Source organism: Pagrus pagrus (assembly GCF_965226575.1).
Source record: "Pagrus pagrus genome assembly, chromosome: 8".
Classification (NCBI taxonomy): Eukaryota; Metazoa; Chordata; class Actinopteri; order Spariformes; family Sparidae; genus Pagrus; species Pagrus pagrus.
Window position 1 is genome coordinate 7,541,013 of NC_140192.1, and position 24,213 is coordinate 7,565,225.

Here is a 24,213-nt window from a genome sequence, read left to right on the forward strand (position 1 = left end):
TTTAAAATTATTTAGGATGCCCGAGACAGTTCAGTTTTCTTCTTCGATCTGTCAAATGGGTTTGGGACTGCTGAAATCCTGGCTGCTCTTCTTTAATGGCCACCCAGTTTGAGAAATTCAGCAAAATTTCCTCAAAATCCAAAAACAGTCTTGCGCAGCTGCGAGATAGAGGCCCGTGAGTTATCTCTAAAACTAAAAAGAGGCATTGAAAATAGCCGGTCTGCAACGATTGAAGGTCACCGAAGAGACTGTAGTTCAGTCTTTTCATATTTGGTACCAAAATAACTCCCGCTCAAAAGTGAACTCAAATATGCACCACCAGGGCTGGAATAATATTTCTTCTGTCTGAGACGAGTCCAGCCGACTGTGGTAGAATAAACAGACTTTTCCAGACGCAGAGTTATTGATGTGTGGCTGTTGGTCAGTCTGCTTCAGACTCAGCGTCTCTCACTTTTATTTATTTATTTATTTATTTATTTATCTTTGCTAAGACACAGGGAGAGAATAAGCAGGAGCAGGTGCACTTCACTGACTGGGTCGATGCTGCTGAGTCTCTGCTCTCTTCACTGCCCTCCTTGCAAAAGTGGAAAACAGATTAGGACAAATAAACTAAGTGACTGCAGCACAGGTCAGTTTGGAGCTCATCTTTTGATTCTTTGTGATACATTTTTGGCAAGTTTGGCTCGTCGGTCGAGGCGGGTCACGGAGCAAAAAGCGGCATGATGTAATGATAATAATCTGATGCTGTATCGATTCTCCCTTCGTCTCAAAACACGGGTGTCAAAAATCAAGGTCAGCACACCTTTGGCTCGCCGTGATTCAGCATCTAAGGACACTTCAGCGGGTTGTTTGCTGACACGGGTGCTTGAGCTCAGCTCTCTAGCTTGAAGGCCAGCCTCCCTAATCACTATGTCACTCTCACCTACCCAGAGTAATTGAAATACCTGCAGCAGCACAAGGTTTCACCAACGAGTCTCTCTCACTGTACTTGTTCCAGTGCACATATTTTCTCAGACTAGCTTGTGCTCTGAGAGGGAAAAAAGTGAACTTTTCTGACCCTGCACTCGTGTATCTACTTTTAGATTATTTTTTTAGCTTATTTGACTATAATATGAACATGTGCCTTTCGTGTTTTCCTGCGAGCCCAACACCACGGAGGCAGCCAGAGACCGCCAGCTCTGTGTTAAGCTAGTAACTGAGCTGTCAACCCACTGATCTTCTTCTTTCAGGAGCTGACAGCCAACGGTCGTCTCAGGGCAACAAACTCATTTTAGCATAACACCTCCGTCTCTCGTCCCCTCCCCATCCTCCACCGCCACTCTGCTCAATTCATTGAACATTCTGTTCTCTCATCTCGTCCTCCTCTCATTACTCCTCCCGTTGCTCTCTCCTCCCATCTTGTCTCCCCTACATTCTCTCACACCTGCGGTCTCCTTTTTCCACATTGTGTTATTTCGTTGTCAGCCATCCATCCAGACTGAACACACTGCCAGATTTGTCTCTTGTTCCCCTTCACATTTTCTCACACAATTTTCTAACTCGTGTCTCTCCCCCCTCTGTCTACACAGTCTCCCTACACCTCTAACTTCTCTGCAACCTCCACTTTTCACTGTCTCTAACTCGAAAATGTGCATGCTACAGAGGTGACAGGATGGGAATATTCGTTTGGAAAGAGTGAGACTATTCTGATTGCTGCAGACATAGTCCGTCGTTCCTCAGACGGTAGTGTGCTCCGTGATGACACACCACGCCTGAACACCCCCTCTGAGAAAAAGTTAAGAGGTCTATCTCGCCAGTTCTGCAATTCACTGAACTGTTTCACATCGTGCTTGATCATCTAACCCACACCGCTCCGCATTTCAACCAGCTGCAGCTGCAGTAAAAAAAAAGCTGCTACTGGGGAAAGAGCAGCACGGGACATAACCTGCGTTTATAGGGGCCTTATGGATGGGCCCAGGGAAGACTGCAGAATCAACACAATATATGGAGTTACAGTGCATTTAAAGGGCCAATAAGTGAGATTTTTACTGCCCCATAGCAGAAAATAGCCATAATATATCTAGAGGGGGGTGATGGCCGAGTTGATCAATACCAGTGACTCAACGATCAGTTTGCCAGGTGCTGAGATAACAGGCTTTCAAAACTCACTTTGTAGCCTGTGGTCTGTTTCTGGAACAGCCTCGCCGTCCATCTGAGTCAGAGAGTTGCTCCCCTTGCTCCGGCAGCAGTGCAGCAGCACAGTGGGAAATCTCTTAACAGTCCATTTTCACTCCAGTAAGGACATCATTTATAACCTTAGCAACTGCTCATTAAACTGCTACAATTAGAGGTTTCTGTCAAATGAACTCCTAAGAGCCCACTTTTAGGTACTAAAGGAACATATGTACTGCTTATGAATACTGAATTGTATTTAAGGGTTTTTTCGTTGGATGGAATTACATACACTAGCCACTCGTAGCAACTACGGCATAGTTCGACTCCTTCATGGTAATGTCTAGGTAGTGGCAACACTTGATTAAGGTGAGAGAAAGAACATGGTATGTTTTTATATAGAAGAAGTCAACAGATGAACATAACATGAACCGACTAAAATCACAGTCTTTCCATCACCTTAAACAATGTGCTTTTTTTGCCTGACCTTAACCACAGACTGGTCTGGACGCAAACCCTGACCAGCACGAACGCCAGGATAAAATGTTAGCAGTTATCGCTTCTGCAAACCCCAGATACCATTAAATTTGTACGTGTCATAGGCTACATACTATATTAAGAAGGCTACATACTTTATTGGCATGTCTACAAAATGTGTCATATCATGTTCACACATGTGGAGGGATGGTGGTGGAGTTACAGGAGAGAAGGGTGCCAAGCCAGTGACCACCGTTCTAGTCTGAGTTTCACATTTCTAAATGTGACACTACTGGATATTTTTAACAAGACCTTGGGACAATTTTCAGCCATATTTGTGCCGACAGTAGATGAATATCTATTTCCAGTTCTCCTAACCCTAACCAAGCATTTTTTTTTTAACAAATCTTAAGTTACAACATAAAGAAACACAGAGTTTCAACTTATCTGCGGTTATGCAGAAACTTTGGATTGGGTCCATGTGACAGTCATGCACTTTGTACACCCACCATCCAGCTACCTTAAAAGATATGTTGTCTGTGCACATAATCCAGGCAATGGACACAATATAATTATGAAATCAATCTAGTTATACAAACATAATTTCTAGGAGACAGGGTTGAAGAGTGAGAACCAAATAGTTCTCAGAATTTTCCAAAAATTGTCGTCAGAGAGCGTGTGTGTCCCCATACACCATGTACACATCAGCCACAACACTACCATGCATTTCAGGGCGCATTGTCCTGCTGGGGGTGCCACTGCTATCGCCATGAGCAGGTGTATTTGGCCTACAACAGTATTTGAATGGGTGGTGCATGTCAAGTGGCATCCCCATGAATGCCAGGAATGCAGGTTTCCCGGCGCAACACTGCATTGTAACGAGAAGATCAGTGTTATCCAGATCAATTCCAGTGGTGTTAATGCTGCGACTGATCTGTGTATGAAAGAGAGAGATAACAAGCACTATTTGTTTATGTCGAGGTCTCCCCGGCTTTTCCATTAACTGAACAGTCCCGATTTCTAGCTGGCGTGCGACTGTACCTACGTTTTTCATGTGATACTCAGTGAGTCACTTTCTCCCTCCTTCCCTCCCTCTCCCCCCTGTGTGTGATCTCAGTATAATATTTTACATTGAATGCGTTTTGTCACCTGCCAGAATTCACAGCATCATCACATTTCTTTTACGTTTCGCCCTCTCTGTTCCTTTCGTCAAGGCTTCTGTCCCTCGCTCCTTTATCCGAATCACTACGGTGTGCTTTTTTCCCTCTTCTTTTTTTTTCGGCTTGAGTCGACTAATAACGTGTGATCATCCCACCATCAAGGCTGCTGCCATAGAGTTGCCATGGCAACATCTAGTCCACGCAGTAACGGCCACTGCGGAGAGCACGGGGAGGCAGAGACAGAGCGCGCGCACACACATACACACACACACACACATATCCAAACACACACAACGGTTGCCCTGCACCACACAGGCAACCCTTGCTCATTTGCTTTAACAGCCAGTGGGAGTGTTAAAGTCATTATAGATCTCCCCAGTCAAAGTCAACGATCTTAAAGCAAGGTGATGACTCATTACACACACACGGTGTTAATGCATCTCACAGTACACCAGCTGTTTCATGGGCACGCTCACGGAGGAAGATGCACGCAAGCATACAGTACACCCTTATGTGCTTAACATATAATAATACACTGTTACAAAGACAAACACACATCCAGTCATGCTCTGCACGCACACACAGGACAACTGTTGCACACAAAAAGGCCACAAGAGCCGGTGAGACATAATTAAATTTCACCTATCCCACACACTTCACTCCCCTCATTCACGTAGCTGACATTCACAACGAAACCCCCACACGAACTGTGCATTGTTGTTAACAACAAGGCTTTTAATTACATGTTAACCTGCAGTCGACAATAATATAGCAATATGATGCAGTGCACGTCCTCAGACAGCATTCATATGTACTAGATGCTATTTTTAGTGATTAAAGTGATCTATTTCCTGATACCTCCGGCAGCAGTGTGCTGACTGATGATGCCTTGAGCAAAAAACACTAACAGCCCCTGAAGGAAGAAAAAACATTGCACACATCTAAGTGTACACTCCCTCAGTTCAATATTCTTCATATTCAGACGGAAATTAAAGCAAGAAAAGTTTTGGATAACTGTGCAGGGAAAAGCACACTGCTGTGAGAAAATAAATTAGTTGTCATATTTCTTCTCCTGTGCTTTTTCATGAACTCCATCAAACTCTGCATAATGTATTGGATATTTCATTGGGGCGTAAAAAGTGTCACACAAATACACACACTCTTTGATTAGCTACTCCTAGCTCTCATTATGTCAGTTTATCATTGTTTTCCAAAGAAGCCTTGCATTGCAGAATCACAGTGTGTTTTGAGTGTATGAACAAGCCTTCGCACTTCTACCTGTGTCGCCGCGTGTGTGTACGCAGGCAAATTTGGGCCCCTTTGTGCTTTTCGAGGGAAGATGTGTTTCTTTTGGTGAGACAGCGGCAGACAAATTAGAGATCTAGACAGATGGTATACTGCAGGGAACCTTTGACTCAAACCATGTTTTCGTCAGGCAGCTCACTGTGGCCTTTCATCCTGCCTGTCAGCCGTACGATAGAGATAGAGGAAGAACAGCGGTAACCGCTTGTGTGTTTAAAAATGATGCCTTTTTCCTCACAAAGTTTAAGCATTGCCAACATGTGGCTGCCATGAGTTAACAAAGATCTCTTATAGGTTTGTTGGTGGTTTTACATTCGTTGGACTGATAGATTTAAGCATTAGATCTCGAATTACTCAGGCAAGATCATATTGCATTTATAAGTTGGTGTGTAATTTTAAAGTTCACATGTAGTGCAGCATGTAAACATCTTCATATTCACTTTTGGTTCAGCAGAGTTTCCAGGTCTGAAAAGTAAAGCAAATTAAATATGCACTCTTTCTAATGGCCAGCAGGGGATGATTCTGATGGTTGCAAAAAGAATCTGATCGCATGTAAGCTTATGAGAAAAAGACCCTACTTCTCAATTGGTTTATTACCTCAGTAAACAGTGTTCTGGTGAGTTTATAATCTAAATCGCAAGTTTCAAGTCTTCATTAAAACAGCAAGATGTTATATTTGAAAAATGATGGTCCCACTTGGAGTAAAATGGGCGATAAAACAGAGTACGCTTTAGGGCGTGGCTACCTTGTGATCGAGTCACTGCCACAATGTGTCCTCGGATCTTCAGTCAGATCCAATGAGAATAGTTTCCAAAGCTCCACCCTCTCGTCCGTATATGGTCACTTCTGCCTCCAGAAAAAAACAAAACGGGGTGGTGGCTCTGAAATAGTAGTCTACAAATGATGAGTGACATTATGGTGGCTCAGTCCGCTGTAATACAGGCTATGGTTCAAACCATTGTCTGGTATTTTGATGTAAGGATCAAACACGACAGCAGGCAACACATAACATTACCAGCATGACTGTCATTTCTATCCTCTTTCCCGCGAGTATTCTACTATCACAGAGTCAAATCACTGTATTTTTTGTCTATCTGTGGGCAGGATAAAGGCAACTTAACCTCAATAAGCTACGGTAAAAGCTATTGTGTGTGGGTACGTGCGTGTGTGTTCCTGTGAGTGCATGTCAGTGTTAAGGGTTTGATTCAAGGGCCTATCGGGGAAGCAGCTTTTGCATAACTCTGATAGGCCAATTAGTGCAGAATGATAGATGATGAGCTCCTTGGGCAGACAGGGTCGTAATAGAGGGGAGAGAGAAAGCAGTCTGTCCTGAATCTCAAATCTGCTCCGCTCTGTCCTCCCTCGAAGTTATATGCAGCTCAGTCACATCCTAATAATTCCTGTGATGAAAGTCTCTTTTTGAAATGTTTGATCCTTTTGATCTTTGATCAAGTTGGAGAGAAAGCCTTTTAGTTCTTCTTTGTTGTTTTGTTTGGCATCCTTTTGATTGTCTAGAAGAAGACAGGGGGAACGTCGGCATTTAGTGAGTCTTTGAGTTCATTTTTTGAAAATCAAATTATACATTGATCTTAAACATGCAGCGACGATCGTATGTGACGTCCTATAGGAGATTTGACAGTTATATTCAGGTGCGTCGCTATTTCTCTCTGCCAGGAAAGAAAATGTTAATCACCTCTTTCGCTGTTTATTTGTTTTCCCCGCAAAGGTCAGCGGTAAATATCTTTTGTAGAACTTGTCACAAGGGCATTTGCTGTGTATAGTAATCGCGTTCACAAGTGTTAAAGTAGATGGAACAAGAAAATGCCGCTGCTTATTGCACCTCCTTAAGTGCCACACAAAAGCCCCTGTGACATGACATTTGTGACACATAATAGCAGTCGAGGCGTGTGCAGAGATAGCAGATGGCAACTGCAAACATAAAGCATGCCTCCTCTTTTGACAGACATCAAAGTGACTTCAACTCAGACAAGAAATCTTCAGAAGTTGGCTGATTTCCAAGCAAGAAATCATGAAATATTTTGACAAAACATTGCCTGGCTTCTTTGATAGGTGGGATCGCTCTTATTCCCATCTCATTAGCCTGCGTGTAATCCATCTTCCTCTGAAGCCGTCTGCCAAAAATTCCGGCTTGTGTGTGTCTGTGCGTCTGTGTGTGTCAAGCATCTGTTGTCAAAGTGACAGAAAAAAGGTCAGCATTGTATGAAAGATGCATAAATTCCCTGGGAGGAACAAAAGCTTGTTTTAACTTTCATTAACTGTGATTTTTCTGTGATAGTGTCATCAGATGATGACAAACCAGTAACGATGCTGTTTAGATTTTGATGGATAAGCTGTCCATAACCCTGATCTCAGCCATGTCAACACGCATATCAACAGTGTGCCCTGCATGAAAAAGTGAAGAGTTTTGCAGTCTAGCTGTTCTGTGTTATACAGTACAATATTACAGTCCAAAAGTAACTTACTAACATGTCTGAAAGAAAATAGAGCAGGGCCCACTGCACTACTAAAAAAGAACAGATGCAGGATTGATGTGAGATGAGGGATTTCTACACCGACTACCTCTTCTTCATGCCAGAGGAGTAATAACCAGGACATACAAGTAGGCCGGTTGCCTCCGTTATATTACTACTGCCCAACACTGTTGCAGATCTGTTTGATTTAATTTGTTTTGAGTCAATATTGCATATCATCTACACAAAGTCTTTTCTAATCTTGGCACTAATCTGCACTGATCTGAGCCAAACAATCCCACATTCAAGCCGCAGTTGGTGGACATGATCTCTTATTGGAATCAGTGTTGGTGGATTTGCTGCTCGAATTAGTCTCTTCTCTTCTCTTCTCTTCTCTTCTCTTCTCTTCTCTTCTCTTCTCCCCTCCTCTCTTCCCATCTCATCTCATTCTGTCACATCAATTACAACCACAACTAGCGTTTTATCCATGTAGCTCCCCAGTTCCCAAGTCATACCAGCTCAGTGGAGCCCAGTTAGTGATAAGAGAGTGTCCCTAAATGAGAGTGACGTGGTTATAGGGCGACGTGCTGGGTCTGTTTAGCTGATTTACATTGAAATGAGCCATGTTTTTTCTGGCATTTGTGGATGAGATTAATTATGTAAACTGTCTGCGGGGCTCATTTGCATTTCCTGATTGATTTCAGTCCGTTCTGTGTATTCCGTATGAGGGAGAAAAAAAAAATGAAGATGAGAGATGGGCACTGTCAGTCATGTCAGCATGTTGTTATTGCGATTGCAGGAGGGGTTCGCCCCCAGGAAGTTCGGCAAATAATTGCAAACATCTGTCTCCATGTACACATGTATGTGTTGCTTGGACATGCGTGCCATCAAGTTTGTGACTTTGTTCCCTAATGAATTTGCATCTACTGGATGTTGTCAATCAGTGCGGCAGCTTTGTTTACCTATGAGGGATTACTTGCATCCATTTGTTTTCTGTCTCAGTATGTTAATGCCTGCCAGGGAGGTATACGTATGCTCACCCACACATTTCCAGACTGCCGTTTTCCTCTTTGTCACTCCCTTTCCATGTGCCCCTCTCTCCTCCATGCCCAGACCTCCCGTTAGATATCCAGTCGAACGCTAACAGAGCCTCTGTCTGTCTGTGTGTGTGCAGCTCTCCTCCAAACCAAAACGAACGACCCAGTTAAATAATAAGCTGAAGGCTAACAGAGGGACCCCATCAACCTCTGAGCTGTATCCTCTCTGAAGCCATCAATCGTGGGACTAAAGCTCGGCTGCATAATGACATTGTGGCAGTGTACTCGCGCCGTGCTGCAAAACATATTAATGTTAGCCATAATGAGTTTGACAGCCCAATATGGTTGTCAGGGATCAGGGAGGGTTTTGAACTGGCAAACACTGCCCTCAAATGGAAGAGAGTGGTTATAGCAACTGCAGTGAAAGCCGCAGTGTTCTCAGATTTTGTGCAGTTGACTTGTGCAAGTATCTTTTCCTTCTCTGTGACGGTTTTAAAGCATTTTGATTCTGTAATCATTATTATGGCACTCAGACTCCATCAGTTATCATACCCAATAGCTATGCTCATGCTGGACAGGGTTATCTTACTGTTCTGATTGTTGTTGGCTTGTTGCTCATTCATGCATCTGTACATTTATTCATGTTGGCAGAAACCTGGAGTTTCAGCTGTAAACTGACTGATTGTGAGTGACATGTCGTCTAACGTGGTTCTATGCTTACATGCCGGTGTCTCCTGCCTATATCCTAGAATCCTGGAGCTCCAGCAGAACGGTGACATGGATATACTGAAACTCAAGTGGTGGCCGAAGGACAGCCCCTGTGACCTCTACAGCTCAGTTCAGACACGACAGCGTGGCAACGCACTGGACATCCACAGCTTCGCCGGGGTTTTCTGCGTCCTAGCAGCCGGCGTGGTGCTCTCCTGCCTCATTGCCATGGTGGAGAGCTGGTGGTCACGGAGGAAGGGATCCAGGGTCCCCTCCAAGGAGGTATGGGGATGGATGGGTGGCTGATAGAAGGAATCATGATACTTAGAGAGGTGTAGAGCCTCAAGGCTGCAATAGATCTCAACTTTTCTCTTATAACACATAGTTAAAAAGCAAAAGGAGGGATGGAAAAATAAAGTACGAGTGGACAGATGATGATGGGATGGATAATGGGTTTAGTTTCAGGTCTAGCGGAGGCAACAGGAGCAGGGTGTCACGTTACCAGTTGCAAAGTCCAGACTTTGTGGCCAGGCGTGCAAAGGTGAAAAAAAATCCTCTGAAATCATAAAAGGAGAGTCCTGTTTGCGAAGGAGTTGTAACGCCGACAGTGTCTGGAAACATGTTCACAACATCAACAACACTATCCTGATACCACAGGCTGTTACAACGATCTGTCAAAAAGAATCCTGGAGGTGCTATATTAGATCTCCAGTGATATCTGACATTGATCTTTTGCATAGTCTTGTGGATATAAATCTCTGGGTGTGTACGAAAGGAAAGAAAGGTCAAACACGACGGATTATAAACTGTCCTGTCATGTCATTAATTCTTACTGTTTGAATCATTAAAGTTACCATAAAATTATCAAAATGAATTACAAAACAGATATTTCTTGACCGGCTAATAGGTTTTTCCCTCTAAGGCCTCAACAGTTGATCTAAAGTACAGTTCTTACCGATGCCAATGAGATATCAAACATTAACTATGATGTAATATAATTATACACTCACTGTGAATGATTTGATGTAGCTGCATGTCTTCACAGATAGAATATTCAGGCCAAAGATACAACAACATGTTTGCATTTGACCCACAAAATCCTGACATGTCTTTATAACACCATACCAACACACAGCCCACAGTCCAGTTCCTCAATATGGATAATTCAACAGTGTTATTCTGCATTTATTCTTTTGAAACTAGTACATATTTACTCTATCGGCCCCCGTAATGTATTCAGTAGTCTGCTACTACTGTGTCCTGTATAATTTCACCTTGTTTTAAATGCTTTATTAATGCTATTTTGAAGGTGGCGATTGATTTTGAACGAGGCAAATGCATCAGTGTCAACAGGGGTAATCAACCACTTATTTTTCTGAAAAGTTAATGTTTCGGAGGAAAGATGACACTGGCAACGTTTTGAAGCCGAACACAAAAACAGCCTGAGGGCCCTGTTGGAAATGCTGCAGTGTGCCTTGACCACGGCAGAGTCAGAAACACTGACTCACAGTATTTAACATGGATATTTATACCAGCGTTCGCTCCGAAGCAGTGGCAACACTCCACCTTGTAAATTAGCAGCAGCGCCCTGTGAAATATCCAATCAGCCTATGTGCGGTTGATCACCTCAGCAGGGATATCGTTTGAGACAATCAAAGCGAGTCTGGCAACCTCTTCCCCTCATAGAAACCCTGCTGTCTGATGGTAGCGTGGTTCTCTCCACCATAGACAAGAGAGGTAACGTCTTCAAAGAAAATCCCAAATGGCTAAGTGTTTAGTTGCTCGTGCCCTTTCGCCATAATATAACAGAGCTCTAGCCTTTCTTGCTAACCTCTCTGTTTAAGTCACTGTTTTATCCACAAAGGGATTTGACAAGGCTTGCAACTCAACTTCCAACCCCACCTCGTCATGCCTCGTCACCACTGTGATGTTTACCAAAACACAGAGGGGAGAAAGTTGTTCAACAAAATAACTTTAATCAGTACTGTGAAATATCAGCAAAGTGTGGCAAATTTGGTATGCAAAACATGCCACTGATGAACTGAAAGAAATGTAATTATGTGTGAAATAATATTTTCACTTTTGGTTTCCAGTTAATTATTTATGTGTTAGTAACAAATTAGACTGAGGCATGAAGCAGCGCAGATTAATTTTAGCAGAAAATGTTTTTGCCATCAGGTAAATTACTTCAGCTTCAAACAATTGCTTTTTTCCCCCCTTCTCAAATAGCTATGTGATAAAGGGAGGCCAAGGTTAACTTTGCGGATTATAATTTAGAGAATTAATGTAGAACAGTTTTGCAAACCTATCATTCAACTTTCCATCCCTAGAAGTATAAGACCAATTTACCGTCATTTAGACATTAGGTGTTTAAATTGGTCTACCTTAATGTATTACAGATATTGTTGCCTGGTTACCAGAATGGGCTTTAATAGGGGCAGTAGTGGGGGGGTGACCATTATACTAATTAGTACTGTCTAAGTGATGTCTGTGTGACTCTGACTACCAGAACACTGCAAGAATCCAGTCCTGACTCCTTAATTTTTGGTGTCATGCTAATTTAAGTGGAAAAGGTAACGAAGAGGCGGGAATGGAAGCTGTGAATGTAACCAGGATGATTCAGTGTGAGTTCAGGTTACTTTTCCTGATAACACCAATCATCTGGAAAGTAATTAAGAAGAAAGTTTTTTATTATTAAAAAGTCAATGGACCACTGGTTTCAAACGATTACATGAGCAGCTCCTGGTCGAACGTTGATTCATCACCACAAATGATTGCATTATTGCATCACGACTAATTTCTAGTGTTTGGAGACGATGTCTTGCACTTGTAAATTGTCCATTAACTGTCCTTAAGGGATAGTAATGATGTGACGTTAACATGTAACACAGAAGGTGGTGGTTTGTGACTTGATTGATGTGCCTCATCATCAGCAGCGATCACTGCAGTGTGCACAGGCTTATTTGACAAACTACTTGAAAGTTTCAAGCCGTTCTGTTTTCTGCATTTCAATACACCACCTTCAATTGCTTGCAGCTGCTCAACAGTGGCAAGATATTGGCTGTATTTATCACTTGTCGTTTGGGCTGTTTGTTCATTGATTAATTTAATTGTTTAATTTTACCTCGGTACCCGTGTAAATCCCTCTTTCCTCTTTGGAAAAGGACTTGGTTTAAAGGCCAAACTTGCCCACACAGACTTCTACCGTCTCAGCCAATTTGCAACGTGCAAGGTCTCCATGCATCCGCCATGATGTGCCATTAAAGTGGCTACAAGCTAGCTGAGAATAAGAACAACAACAGGTTCAATGCAGTTCAATGTGTCTAGGCTAATTTAGCTCCTTCACTGATGTGGTATACTTACTGCACATGCTGCCACTTATCATATAGAGATCCTATAGTACAACTAAAACAGAGATTGCGTATCTCTCAGTTGATCCAGTGTTTAAAAATGTAATAATACGAAACACAGTCATCAGTTTAGAGAGACTCAGTCAGGTGAAACCACGCTGCTCCACAGCCAGAAATGGGTCTGTTAAACATGTTGGGTTGTGACCTGTTATTTGTAATAATTTCTCAGGGGTCGTACCTTATATGCTGCAACACCGGCACCCAACTGACATTTTGTTTTTGATCAGTTGGCAAAAATGTTTTCCTTTAGCGCACACACACCGGCAGACATGCCATATACCCCCTACCTCCAGCCCTCCTGCTCAGACACCAGCTTTAATCTGTCATTCAGATCAGTAGTCATGTCTGCAGCCCCCCAAAACAAAAAAAAAACCTTTGGTTGAACCCAAAGTCGTGTTAAGCACAGTGTGCTTCCGCTGCAACACACACAAACGCACACGCCCCCCTGCCATCTTCATTAGCCACAAAGAGCAGCCAGTGGAATCAGCCCCTGACTGAGTGCAGGAGTGGAGTCGCAGCAGTGAACAGGAGGGACAGCATGGATTTAAACGGTGATAGTCTTTGATTCTCCGTGTAGATATTGTTTAAGGTTTTACATAACAAGGGCGTAACTGACATGTGGAAATCAGGGGTAGTGATTTAGAAGTTGCATATGGATGACAGTGTGCACTTCATTACAATTAATTTCCAGTTAAAGGTACTTTCAAGTTGTTTCGTTTTCTATGCTTAGAAGACGGACTTATATTTTATCTGAAGACAAAACAAAACGACGTGTTGGATAACAATGGGAGCAAATCAACTAAAGCACAACTAATAGTGCATCATTTGAATACCCCAGTTGCTGCTTCCATGGTGAAAATGAAGGTGGCTCAGTCAGCTGTATTTGTTTTTGATAGTTGACCCCTGACATTGATCCCTCACCCTATCATAGCACTGACTTATTGATTTCTATTGGTTAAGCTCAAGGTTAGCTCAGAGTAACCACTGAACCTGAAGGGCTCAGTATGCTTCAAACAAAGCGCTCGTCAGATCATCAAACAGCGTCCGATACCTCCTGCACCCACTCCTTTCCGACCCACTTTACTCAGCGAGTGGCCGAGTGTGTGGAGGTGAAGGAGTAGGCAGGATTTGAACACTGATATCATTGAAACAACATGATACTGTTTTGCCTTCAGAATTGGTCGGGACAACAGATTGTACGAATGAATTTCTTTAAAGCATACCTACGCCCTATAAACTGACAATTTCTGTTTTTCATTTGGCTGAGATACTACTTCTTATGTCTTCCGTAAATGATCCTGTCACAATGTATGTTAAGACAGTGGGAATACCACACTCAGATCTGAAACCATCTGTGCAGAATTTTTCCAAATGGGCGACCAGCTGCAAAGATGGTTGCTGAGAGGAGAACAGGAGAGAGAGTCAAGCTGGGACCACTGCAGCATGTCCTGACTCAGTGGAGGAAGGAAGACAAATTTAAGTCAACTTCAAAGCAGCTAATTAGATAAATTGCATATGTTGCATTTTATCGACTGGGGAAAAACTCTGCCTCTGCATGCAATTTGGCCTTAGTCATGGCCAATGGAGTAAGTCTAGTGTGTTTAATGTCGCACCAACTTCCTTAAGTCAAATTAATAAAGTGAAGCAAACCATAAAGATGGTAATTAACTCCACTAGACGGCTCACTCTCTGTCAGTTTAAATGAAGAACTCCTTGGCCTCTGTCTCGATGTCGCGGTGACTGTGAACGCTGCTCGAGAACATCGCATCGAGCCAAGAGCAGCTCCCTTTGCGTTTTTTGCAAGGTTCACATTAAATAGTAAAAGCCAGGTGACCCACTCTTTATGCGTGGGCCACGAAAACTTGGCTTAGCAAGATACACTGGCACCAGGAATATGAATCGGGAGTGCAGACTTGGCATGAGGACTCTGCTTCCGATGCACTACTCCAACGCAATGACTGTATATAGACTGTCTGTATAGAGGATTCAGACTAATATCAGCATGGTTGTCTGAACTTTTCTGAGTGTAATATTACATTTGAACCAACATGGTGATGAGAATGGTGTGAAATGAAGTTGCTTACAATTTAACTCTCCAGTTTACTTTAATCTAAAATGAGCATTTATGTACAGGGATTATCAGTTAGGTCTCGCCTGTCGCAGACACCTGTGGATTATCTATTCAAAAGCACACTGATCATTTCTATTCAGAACATTTCCACTCTGAAGATGACAAACAACTTCCCCAATATGGCCGCCCTTGCAGCAACACAAACACACACCGATGAGCTCGCCCCCGTCACGTGCATGAGCACACGTCATCATTGCCTCACATTTATCTCGCCATGTCAGGCTTGTGTCAAAACAACGAATGCTCAGACTTTGTGTCATATCATGAAACCCATTGATGCTACGATGCACATTTGCTCAGTTTTGTTTGAAGACATGCTTCATATGATCCCCCCCACCCCCCCACCATCGGTTTTCAGTTCATGTCCCTCCCCCTCTCTCACCTGCAGCAGTCAAGAATCAGATCTTACTCTCAATGACATAAACAACTCCAGATGGATGCGATTCACTCAAAATCATTAATGACCCTGCGCAGATCATGACAACGTTCATCCATCGAGAGTGTGCGGCCGAAAACACCATCCCCACCTGCCACACACCTACGCACATGCTTCCTGCATACATGAAAAACCCACAATCCACTTCTGAAACTCTAATACAACTAAGCTGTCTATGTGTCTCTGTGTTTCTTATACATACTAAAACATGCATACTTACATATGTCTGTACATGCCTTTACATTCATACTGTTTGCTGTAACGCTGTGGTAACTGCTTTTGACTGTCGGCTTTATGTCAATGTTCGTGTTCGTGGTTCTGTGTTGTGTGGAATGGCTGACATTGTTAAATATGGGTGCGCTTCTCGATGTAAATAGTTTCTCTACCGGGCTCGTACGCTCACACGCTCACAAATACACACATTTTCCACAGAGCTGACTTATGTGGGTCACCAATGACGAGAAATGAATAATGATTGAGGATATGCACATATAATAAGGAGGGGTTGTGTAACTGTGTATTGACAGTCTACCTGCAAGTCATCCCTGCTATCATGAGATATTTCACATGTTAACTCAAGTAAACGGTGTCTACAATGCAGTAGGGTTCTTATATACCGAATATATTCCACTTTTGGAAATTGGTCATCTTCCTTTTGATTGCTACTGTGCTCAAAAGCATCTGAACTCATTTTGGGTCGGGTATGTTTGCAATGATAGCGCTCTATATCTAAGGAAAAATGGACCAAGGTGCCCTTAACAATGCTTTGGAAGCTAGTCTAAATTTTGACATCTCTTGACAAGCTATTTCCAGATGAGTGTCTGAGGCCCATCTCATTCATAACAGGGCAGCTGTATTGCTTTACCCTTTTTTGGCCTATATATGTTCTACCAGAGGTTTGTATGAAAGAGTTCTGCCATTGGAATCAAAACATTCAAAACTGATAATGCTGCGTATTGACGAACGAGAAATAATAATCACTGTCAGAACTCTTCCATAATGGTAACATCTGTGGTTTTGACCGTGTCTGATATTTCACATAATCCATAGATTTAGCACGAGAAGAGCAGGCACTTCCCCCGTGTATCGTCCCATTTGGTACACCGAAAACAGCTGACCTCCGGAAGCTTTTGTGGTTTTGGACGGGAACTGCCGCTCTACTCGTTCTAACTCTATATAATGATCTGTGTCACTGTGGCTCAAAGCTCTCATATTGCCTTTTTTGTTTTGTTTTTGTAGATAAGTACTCTGTGTTGAGGGGTGTAGCGGGCGAGGGGGAGAGAGAGAGGGAGAGAGCAATACAAAATGGCATTTAAACATCTCCCCTTTCCAGGTATATAACGACTGTGTGAATGTCTCTCTGGGGACACGACACAGAACGACCTGCTTAACTGTGTGTGCTGACTGACTGCCATGTCTTTCTTCTCGCTCACCCCCCACCCGTCTGTCTCTCCAATTGACTTCTCTCTCTCCTCCACCTTACCATCCCTCCATCTGCCTGATCTTGTCTGTCACTCATCCCCTCTCTGTCTCCGCCCCCGTCTGACGTTTGTCTGCCTGTGTGTTTGCCTGTGTGTGTCTATTTGGCTTCTTTTTTTTTTGTTTGTTTGTTTGTTTGTTTGTTTTGGCTCGTTTGAATCTTCCCACTCAACTTGCATGCACACAAACACACAAACACATTTATATGAATTACCCCACGTCTCTTCTCCATCACCCTCTCTCTCTGTCTCTCTCCCTGTCCCTCTTGCTCACACACGTCACACACTCGCACCAGACGCAGGCAGATGGCCCATCTGCCAGGCAAGCTGCCGATCCATGCCCTCACAGCCCCAACGAGCACCCTCTCGGCCTGGGTGGTCAGACCCAGAGCCAGAACCCCAACACCGGCAACACCAATGTCCCCACCGCCACCCATTACCAGCCCCCAGCATGCTGCGACATTCCCTGCGCCCTGATCGTGCAGCACTCCTATGAACCCACCAACCCCTCCGAGCTCGCCCCCAAAATGAGAATGACCACCTTCACCACCTCACCTCCCACCCCAAGGTTATACATACAATAGAGGATAAAAATAAATCATTGGTTAGTAATGCTTGAAGACAGATGCTATTTGAAATGTCATTACATATGAATGATGCAATAAGAGAAATGATGGACACCTAGAAGCAGGGTTGCAGCAAAGCTCTCTGCTGGAACCAAATGTACCTCTTTTGAAGAACATTTATATAGCTGGCATGACGCCAGCTGAATATATGTGCAATGATGCCTTTCTGCCATTAGAGGGTGCTGTCCCTCCGTCTAAAGGAAAATATCTCATCTTTGACCAGGCTGTCAAAGTAACGTGCACTGTAGAGTTATGCATGCAGGTATAAGCCTGCAAAAGTATTTATTTTAACTAACATAGAGATTTTTATAAAACCTCATATTGCAAAATGAAGTCAAAAACCATTTTGTGGTCTAGACTTTGACAAGAGATGTATATTTAAATACATTTCAGACCTTAAGATTTCTTATTTTAGCTATGTTACTATAATGTTACAGTGGGAATTAAAAAGGAGAAAAACAGTCTCCTTTTTAGTAAAGCAAATGCACTCAGGCCCTGCCACTAGTTCCACAAAAACCATCCACTTTTCCTCCCTTTCGTTCAGCCCTCATAGTTACCCATTAGTCTCCTCTCACAGGCAACCGACTGACCATTTGTGATTCACTCTTCTCTTTCACTTCCCGTCATTTCTTTGATACCAACTGTACCCTTTGGATACCCCCCCTCCTTGCAAACCGTCAGTGTGTGTATGATAGTGTCACGACAAACGTTAGCGCCCCCCCGTCCTCTCCCTCCTCCCACTGTCCCCTCCTTAGGTGGCAACCAGGGGCCACCGCCGTCGGTCCCTTCTGTCCCTGAGCTACACACAGTAGGTCCAGAGCCCCCTCCAGACCCCCCAGACCCGAAGGACACGGTCAGTAACTCTACCTGTACCCCAAATGATGTGACTTCCTTCCTCACGAAACCCTGTTTGATTTTCCTCAAACGATATGTCCAAACACCAAAATGAAACACCCCACACTTCCCACCACCTGCCTCTGAGACTCCACACAGCTAGAGAAGCACATTGCCACCCGTGTGTGTGTATGTGTGTGTGTGGAAAATGCAAAAAAAATGTTTTGGAAACTCTCTCCAGCACCTTCCAGCACCTTTCACCTAAACCTTCTCCTCTCTATATCCGCACCTCATCCATTGCAAACCCAGCTCCGTTGCACCACTGTCCACCCTTTCCTATCCAGTAAAAAGCATGAAACACCTCTTACTGAGTGTCACCATACTTTAGACTCTGTGGATAAGTTATTCATATGTGAATAATAAGTTTCATTTAACTTATATCGTAAGTTAAGTTAAAGCTCAAGTTAATGTATGTGCTTTGTCTTTAGGTGAAATTGTTAAGATTGTTAAAGCTGTTTAAGATGTTTGATAGAAGTTAAGTCATCTACGCTCTACGATGCAGTCGATAAATAAGCCGTAAGAGTTGAACTGTATGTGGCCTGGAAAAAATTCACTTGAAAAAGAGATGTCAATCTCAACGTGAATTTTTTTTGGCATGACGGCCAGAATGCAATACAGGTAACAAGAAACAGGACACCTGTTGTTTTTAAACTCTAATTACTATATGAACGTAGACCTAGCACCCTGGAATCGCAGAGCACACAGCATGACGGCTGTGTGTTTTCTGTATGCATTCCAGATCCTCTGCACTCCCTTAAAGAACCTTGTAGAAGTGTGTGTATGTTTCTCTCTTTCAATATCCTGACCACAGCTCAGAGTGTGCTTCTCTATCCTTCCCTCCATTTTTCCTCCTCTCTTTTTGCTCTCCCTGCTTCCTGTCACATCCACGTTTCCCTGTGACCACCAAACATCTATTTACTGCTCTTATTTCGTGTCACACTCTCTCTCATTCTCACACTTAACTACGGCAATTACCTCAACTTGAATCTCATTTTTTAATCGTGCCAAAACCTTTGTTTGGCCACGTGCGTGCCATCTCGCCTTCATCATCTCGTCATCTGCGTTGTCCAACACTCTTCTCTTGCTTTCCATTTACACCGGTCGGATGGATGACATCCCTATTGCCGAATACAAATACACCCCATCCTTGTCCACTTCCTCTTTCTCAAAATATATCCTCCCTACCCGTACTCTTCCTTTGCTTTTATCTCCATTATCCTTACACTTTTTGCACTACCCTCACTCCTTTTCCTTTACCTCCTTTCCTTCCTTTATCCATCTTTTCTCCATTCATCCCTCTTATCTTCCATCTCTCCTCCTGTTCCTTCCTTCCTCCATTTTCCTCATCCCCTTCTCCCATCCTTAAACACTGTTCCTGGGTCTTTCTCCCATCCTATTCCTTCTCATACTTCCTTTCCGATGTCCTCCATTCCCACCTCACTGCCTTTTCTTCCCTTCTACCATTTACCATCACCGCTTCCTCTTCTCCGTCCGACTCCTACTCCTTCCCTGCCCCTCCCCACCTGCAGGACGATAAGGAGATCGACCTGGAGCACCTACACCGCCGGGTTAACAGCTTGTGCACCGAGGATGAAAGCCCCCACAAGCAGTTCTCCACCTCTTCCGTCGATTTAACACCCCTTGACATGGATGCGCTGCCGGCCGCGCGCCAGGCACTCGAGCAGATCAGCGACTTCCGCAACACCCACATCACCACCACCACCTTCATCCCCGAGCAGATCCAGACCCTCAGCCGCAGCCTCTCTGCCAAAGCCGCTGCTGGATTTTCCGCTGGTTTCGGTGGCGGCGGCGGCGTCCTCCAGGACCACCGGACTGGCGGGGTGGGCCCTTTCAGGCAGAGGGCCCCCAACGGTGGCTTCTTCCGCAGCCCCATTAAAACAATGTCCTCCATCCCCTACCAGCCCACAGGTCCAGGACCCAACTTTGGATATGGCAACGATCCAGACAGGGGCACCTCTATATGAGGAGTTGCTAAGGATACGGATGGTTCAGGAGGAAGAGGAGGAGGTAGAGCAGAAGGAGGAGGCGAGGTGGCTAGGGTCGGTCATGGGATGGTAGAACAAATACATTGTGGCTGAGCTAAAAAGTCAGAAGATAGAGATCCGTGTACATAGGAATCTTTATGTTTTCAGTTTCTGCTTGGGTGTTTCCAGGGGTGTCCATTATGTACGTGGAGAAGACGAAGGAGGTGGAGGTCTGTTGGGGGTTCCTATCCTCCTGCAAACCACGCTGGTGAGGTGCAAAAAGGGAAGGGGGTAAGGGGGGGGGGGCCTGAATCTTTGCTTTATTGTTGTTGTTGTTGTTGTTGTGATTGTTTGGGGGATTATTTTGGGGGATATGTGTGAAAGGGGATCTCTTTTTTATTGTTTCTGTTTTATGATATGAAGACTGCCTCATATAAAGGAGATCTGCTGAAATGACCTGACTATTATTATCTAAACCCCTCGTCGGAGGGTTTAGTTTGTACTTCTCCAACCACAGGAAACACTTGGATATTCCTGTGAGCACCAGGGCTGCCATTGATGGTGCATTTAACCACCGAACAAGTCAAAGGGGCTCACACTACTAAGCAATTAAGGGGCAGTTATTTTGTGAAGGCATATTTAACAATAGTTTCGTCTGTAGCCCTGGGAATACATACAGCAGCTCCTTGTAGTTTTGAAAAGGTCTCATCTCAGTGGATATTGGAAGATTCCACTTCTCCAGTTTTACTCTGCCTTTTCACTATGTGGGAGTCCATACTGAGTTTTCTGTTCTCTGGTGTTGTTTCACAAATATCTGGGGTACTAAATGTCCAATCATCTCCAAGATGGTGTCCACACGGTGGCCTGCCTAGACCTAAGACTTTACAGCTTGAACTCATGCTGACGCCATCATGGTGCATCCGGTCTGGAAACTGCTGAAATGCCATGACAGTGCAACAAAATGACACTGTAGAATCACCAGTTTGGTGCGTCGATCTTTAACTATTTCTGCCATTTTGGTGCATCAGCCTGAAACTGTTTTCACCATTTTGATGCACATTAAAAGACTCTTTGTCAATCCCACTGCACTGTACCAGTGCCCACAGACCTGTAAGTGATTGTATGTAGATCTGACCTTTTCTTTTCTCACCTGTACTGTGCTCTCTGCTTTTCAAGTCAAGGTGAGATCCTCCAATCAGACTCTCAGAGGGATAGCAAAAAGGGATGATACGAAAAACAACTTAAAGAAAAAAAAAACATAAAAGACGAGCCGAAAGACTTTAAAAAGCTTATGCTTATTATATGTCTTTTATTGATTTTTGTTTTTGAAAAAAAATAGATTTTAATGCGTGGAATGTGTTTTGGTCAGGAAGTACAAAAAATAACATTGTTCTGAGCTGTCTACTTGTTTTTTTCTCTCAGCAAACTTTGAAAAACTGCTAAATGAGTGCTGTAGTCTCTGGTTTTGCATCATTAAGTCATTCAAACTTTTAATTTTGTTTTGTTTCTTTTTTTATTTCTTTCGCTTAATTTAGTGCCGCCATGACCCGGGTGTTAAAAAGATAAAAGCTCATTCTGTAAGGTTGTGTCACGTATCACTTCTTATCAGGTTCAGGTGGTGAAATGGAGTTTATTTTGTCTTGAGGAGAAGCCATTGCAACAGCATCTTCAGTACAGGCCTTATATGTCAACTAGCTAGCTGTACCCTCCCGACTTCCAGTCGAAACCCAAAACATCACCGTGGACTGGAAAAACATTTTAGAGCAGCAAAAATCAGTGGTTGTGCTTCAGGGTCATCGGAATGTGACGAAGAGTCAACGGCCATCGGAAAAACCCCCAATGGCTGCCTTTTACGAGATGAGTCCGAAATATACTTCTATTTCATATCTGTAATGTTAAGGGTACTGTTTATATAACTTGTTTTTTTAAAGTGCCAATTAATTAAAAGGAGACCATTAAGGTGCATTTCGGGGGTGGGGCAGGGGAACGATACAGTAAGAAGCATTAAAGGAATATTTTGTGGATTAGGAGGGGGGGGTGGGGTGGTAAAATGGAACCAAATCTTTTTCACTAACACTGTATTAATAATTGATAATGTTAGTTGTTTAGAACAAGTTTTCAGTTTGTTATCGTTAAGAACTAAAACTGCAAAATGTTGTGCGTAGAGAACTCAGTCAAGCCACAGTGTTTTGAAGCAAGCATTCTTAGGCATTCTTTTCTTATATTAGGCTACAGTATGGCTATTGAATGACAAATAGGACACAGATAAAAGGTTTTATTTAGTATAAATGAAAGAGACATTATAAAAATGTATATTTTACATGTTGATGCTATTTTTGTTTAACAAAAAGAAAAGAGTATATCATGACGAGCTTTAGTGTTGAGTTTAGCAGTCACATTATTGCATTTGGTTTTTCCCTTGTTCTGCCCATGGTCGCCATCAGACACATCAACGCGAGCTCTGCTTTTCTCACGTCATCCTGAGTTCATTTTATTATTTGCTGGCTAAATAACAAAAAGTTGGCAAGTTGATTAAAAAGAAAGCATGCACAAACTTGCTCTTGCGCTATCTGTTAACATTTTTAATTTCATACATAGAACTACAGGTTTTACTTGATAATTTTCAAAAATTTATGATGTACAGTATTTAATATAGGCCTATTTTGTTGTATGTGTTGCATATTATTCAAAAACTGAACAAACTGGGGCCTCTGTTACAAGTGGCAAAGCTTTCTGTGTATAATTTGTCTAATAAACAGGTTTTCTACAGTGGGATGGTATTTGTTGTTTTTGCTAATGTAGACAAACGGCAACCCAACCCAATGTTGGCAACGTGCGTTTCTGCATACCACAGATATGTTGAAGCTTTTCATGTCTTTGTTTTGCAGCTTTACGTTTCTTTATGGTCATTTTTTTAATTTTTGAGAAGCAACAGAACGGTGCTGGTGGTGTGGTTAGGTGAAGGCTAAAGCCACTTGGGGTTAGCAAAAGATGATGTTATGGTTTTCCTGCTTCTGTTGCCACAAACGTGTCTGGAAATTGTTCCAACACCTCACTCGAAAAAGCTGCTTTTCTGCTGCAAATTGATCTGATGTCATGTCAAAAATGTCCTGTTTTGTTGTCACTAATGCGGCTGCAAAATGTCCTGGAGTATTTTTACTAGTTTCACAGTTACAAATGTTGAAATGGCATCTGTCTCTCCCAGGAATCAGGCCACCACCATGCCCTCTTCCTGTAATCCGAACGTGATATGACAACTGTTGCAGGAATGTTTAGATGATACGTCTGACTCATACAATATTAACATCTGTGGTTTGCAGAAATGTACAATGCCCAGCCTTTTATTCTAGCGACTGAGCTTATAAAAGTGGTGCATTTCAGAAATATTATGTTATTTATGGTATTTATCAGCAATTTGTAAATAATTACTTTTCACGATTATGTGTAATTTAACACAGAAATGGCTCTACAGAGTTAAGTATTCCCCTTATGCTAAATTTCTTATGTCCTTTCTCTGTTCACTTTACACATCTGTAAATTTACTGAAAAAAAAAGAAAAAGATAAATCTGCCTCACTTTTAGACCAAGCTTTCATGAAAGTAATATTTCAAAGTAAAGCACCAATAAGTGGGGGTTTCTTTGGGTGAACAGAGTTCCAACAATCTTAAAAGAACACTACTTAAAGCTAATTTTCTTGATATCTGGCAAAGTTTTCCCTCTCCACAGCACTCGTTCGCCTTCTTTTCCAATAGAAATGGTTACTGATTCTGCCACGTCTTACTGGTAAGTTGACCCTGATACCGGTAAGTAGTCGTGCTTTCCTCAAGACAGCGTTGCTCTACCTGCAGAGCTTTTTTCCATATTTCCCCCCTCACGCTCTCTTTTATGTAATTACCATTTCTTAACAGCATGTATAATTGGGCAACATGGGGCATCTGATTTTGTTT

At 43.0% G+C, this 24,213-nt stretch overlaps 1 protein-coding gene across 3 annotated transcripts in view; it reads left to right on the forward strand.

Moving 5' to 3' along the window:
- Positions 1-23,035, forward strand: part of grid2 (glutamate receptor, ionotropic, delta 2) — a 476,444-nt gene extending 453,409 nt beyond the window's left edge. Inside the window, exons 15-17 of one of the 3 annotated variants that reach the window (XM_084359835.1) lie at positions 9,348-9,588; positions 17,058-17,329; positions 19,811-20,009. In XM_084359835.1, coding sequence (XP_084215961.1) covers positions 9,348-9,588; positions 17,058-17,329; positions 19,811-19,916 — 619 coding nt within the window. In that variant the 3' untranslated portion in view covers positions 19,917-20,009. Of the gene's footprint in view, positions 1-9,347; positions 9,589-17,057; positions 17,366-19,810 lie in introns of all 3 variants that reach the window. The other 2 variants (XM_084359836.1, XM_084359834.1) reach the window with 2 other exon arrangements.
- Positions 23,036-24,213: the final 1,178 nt, after the last annotated feature.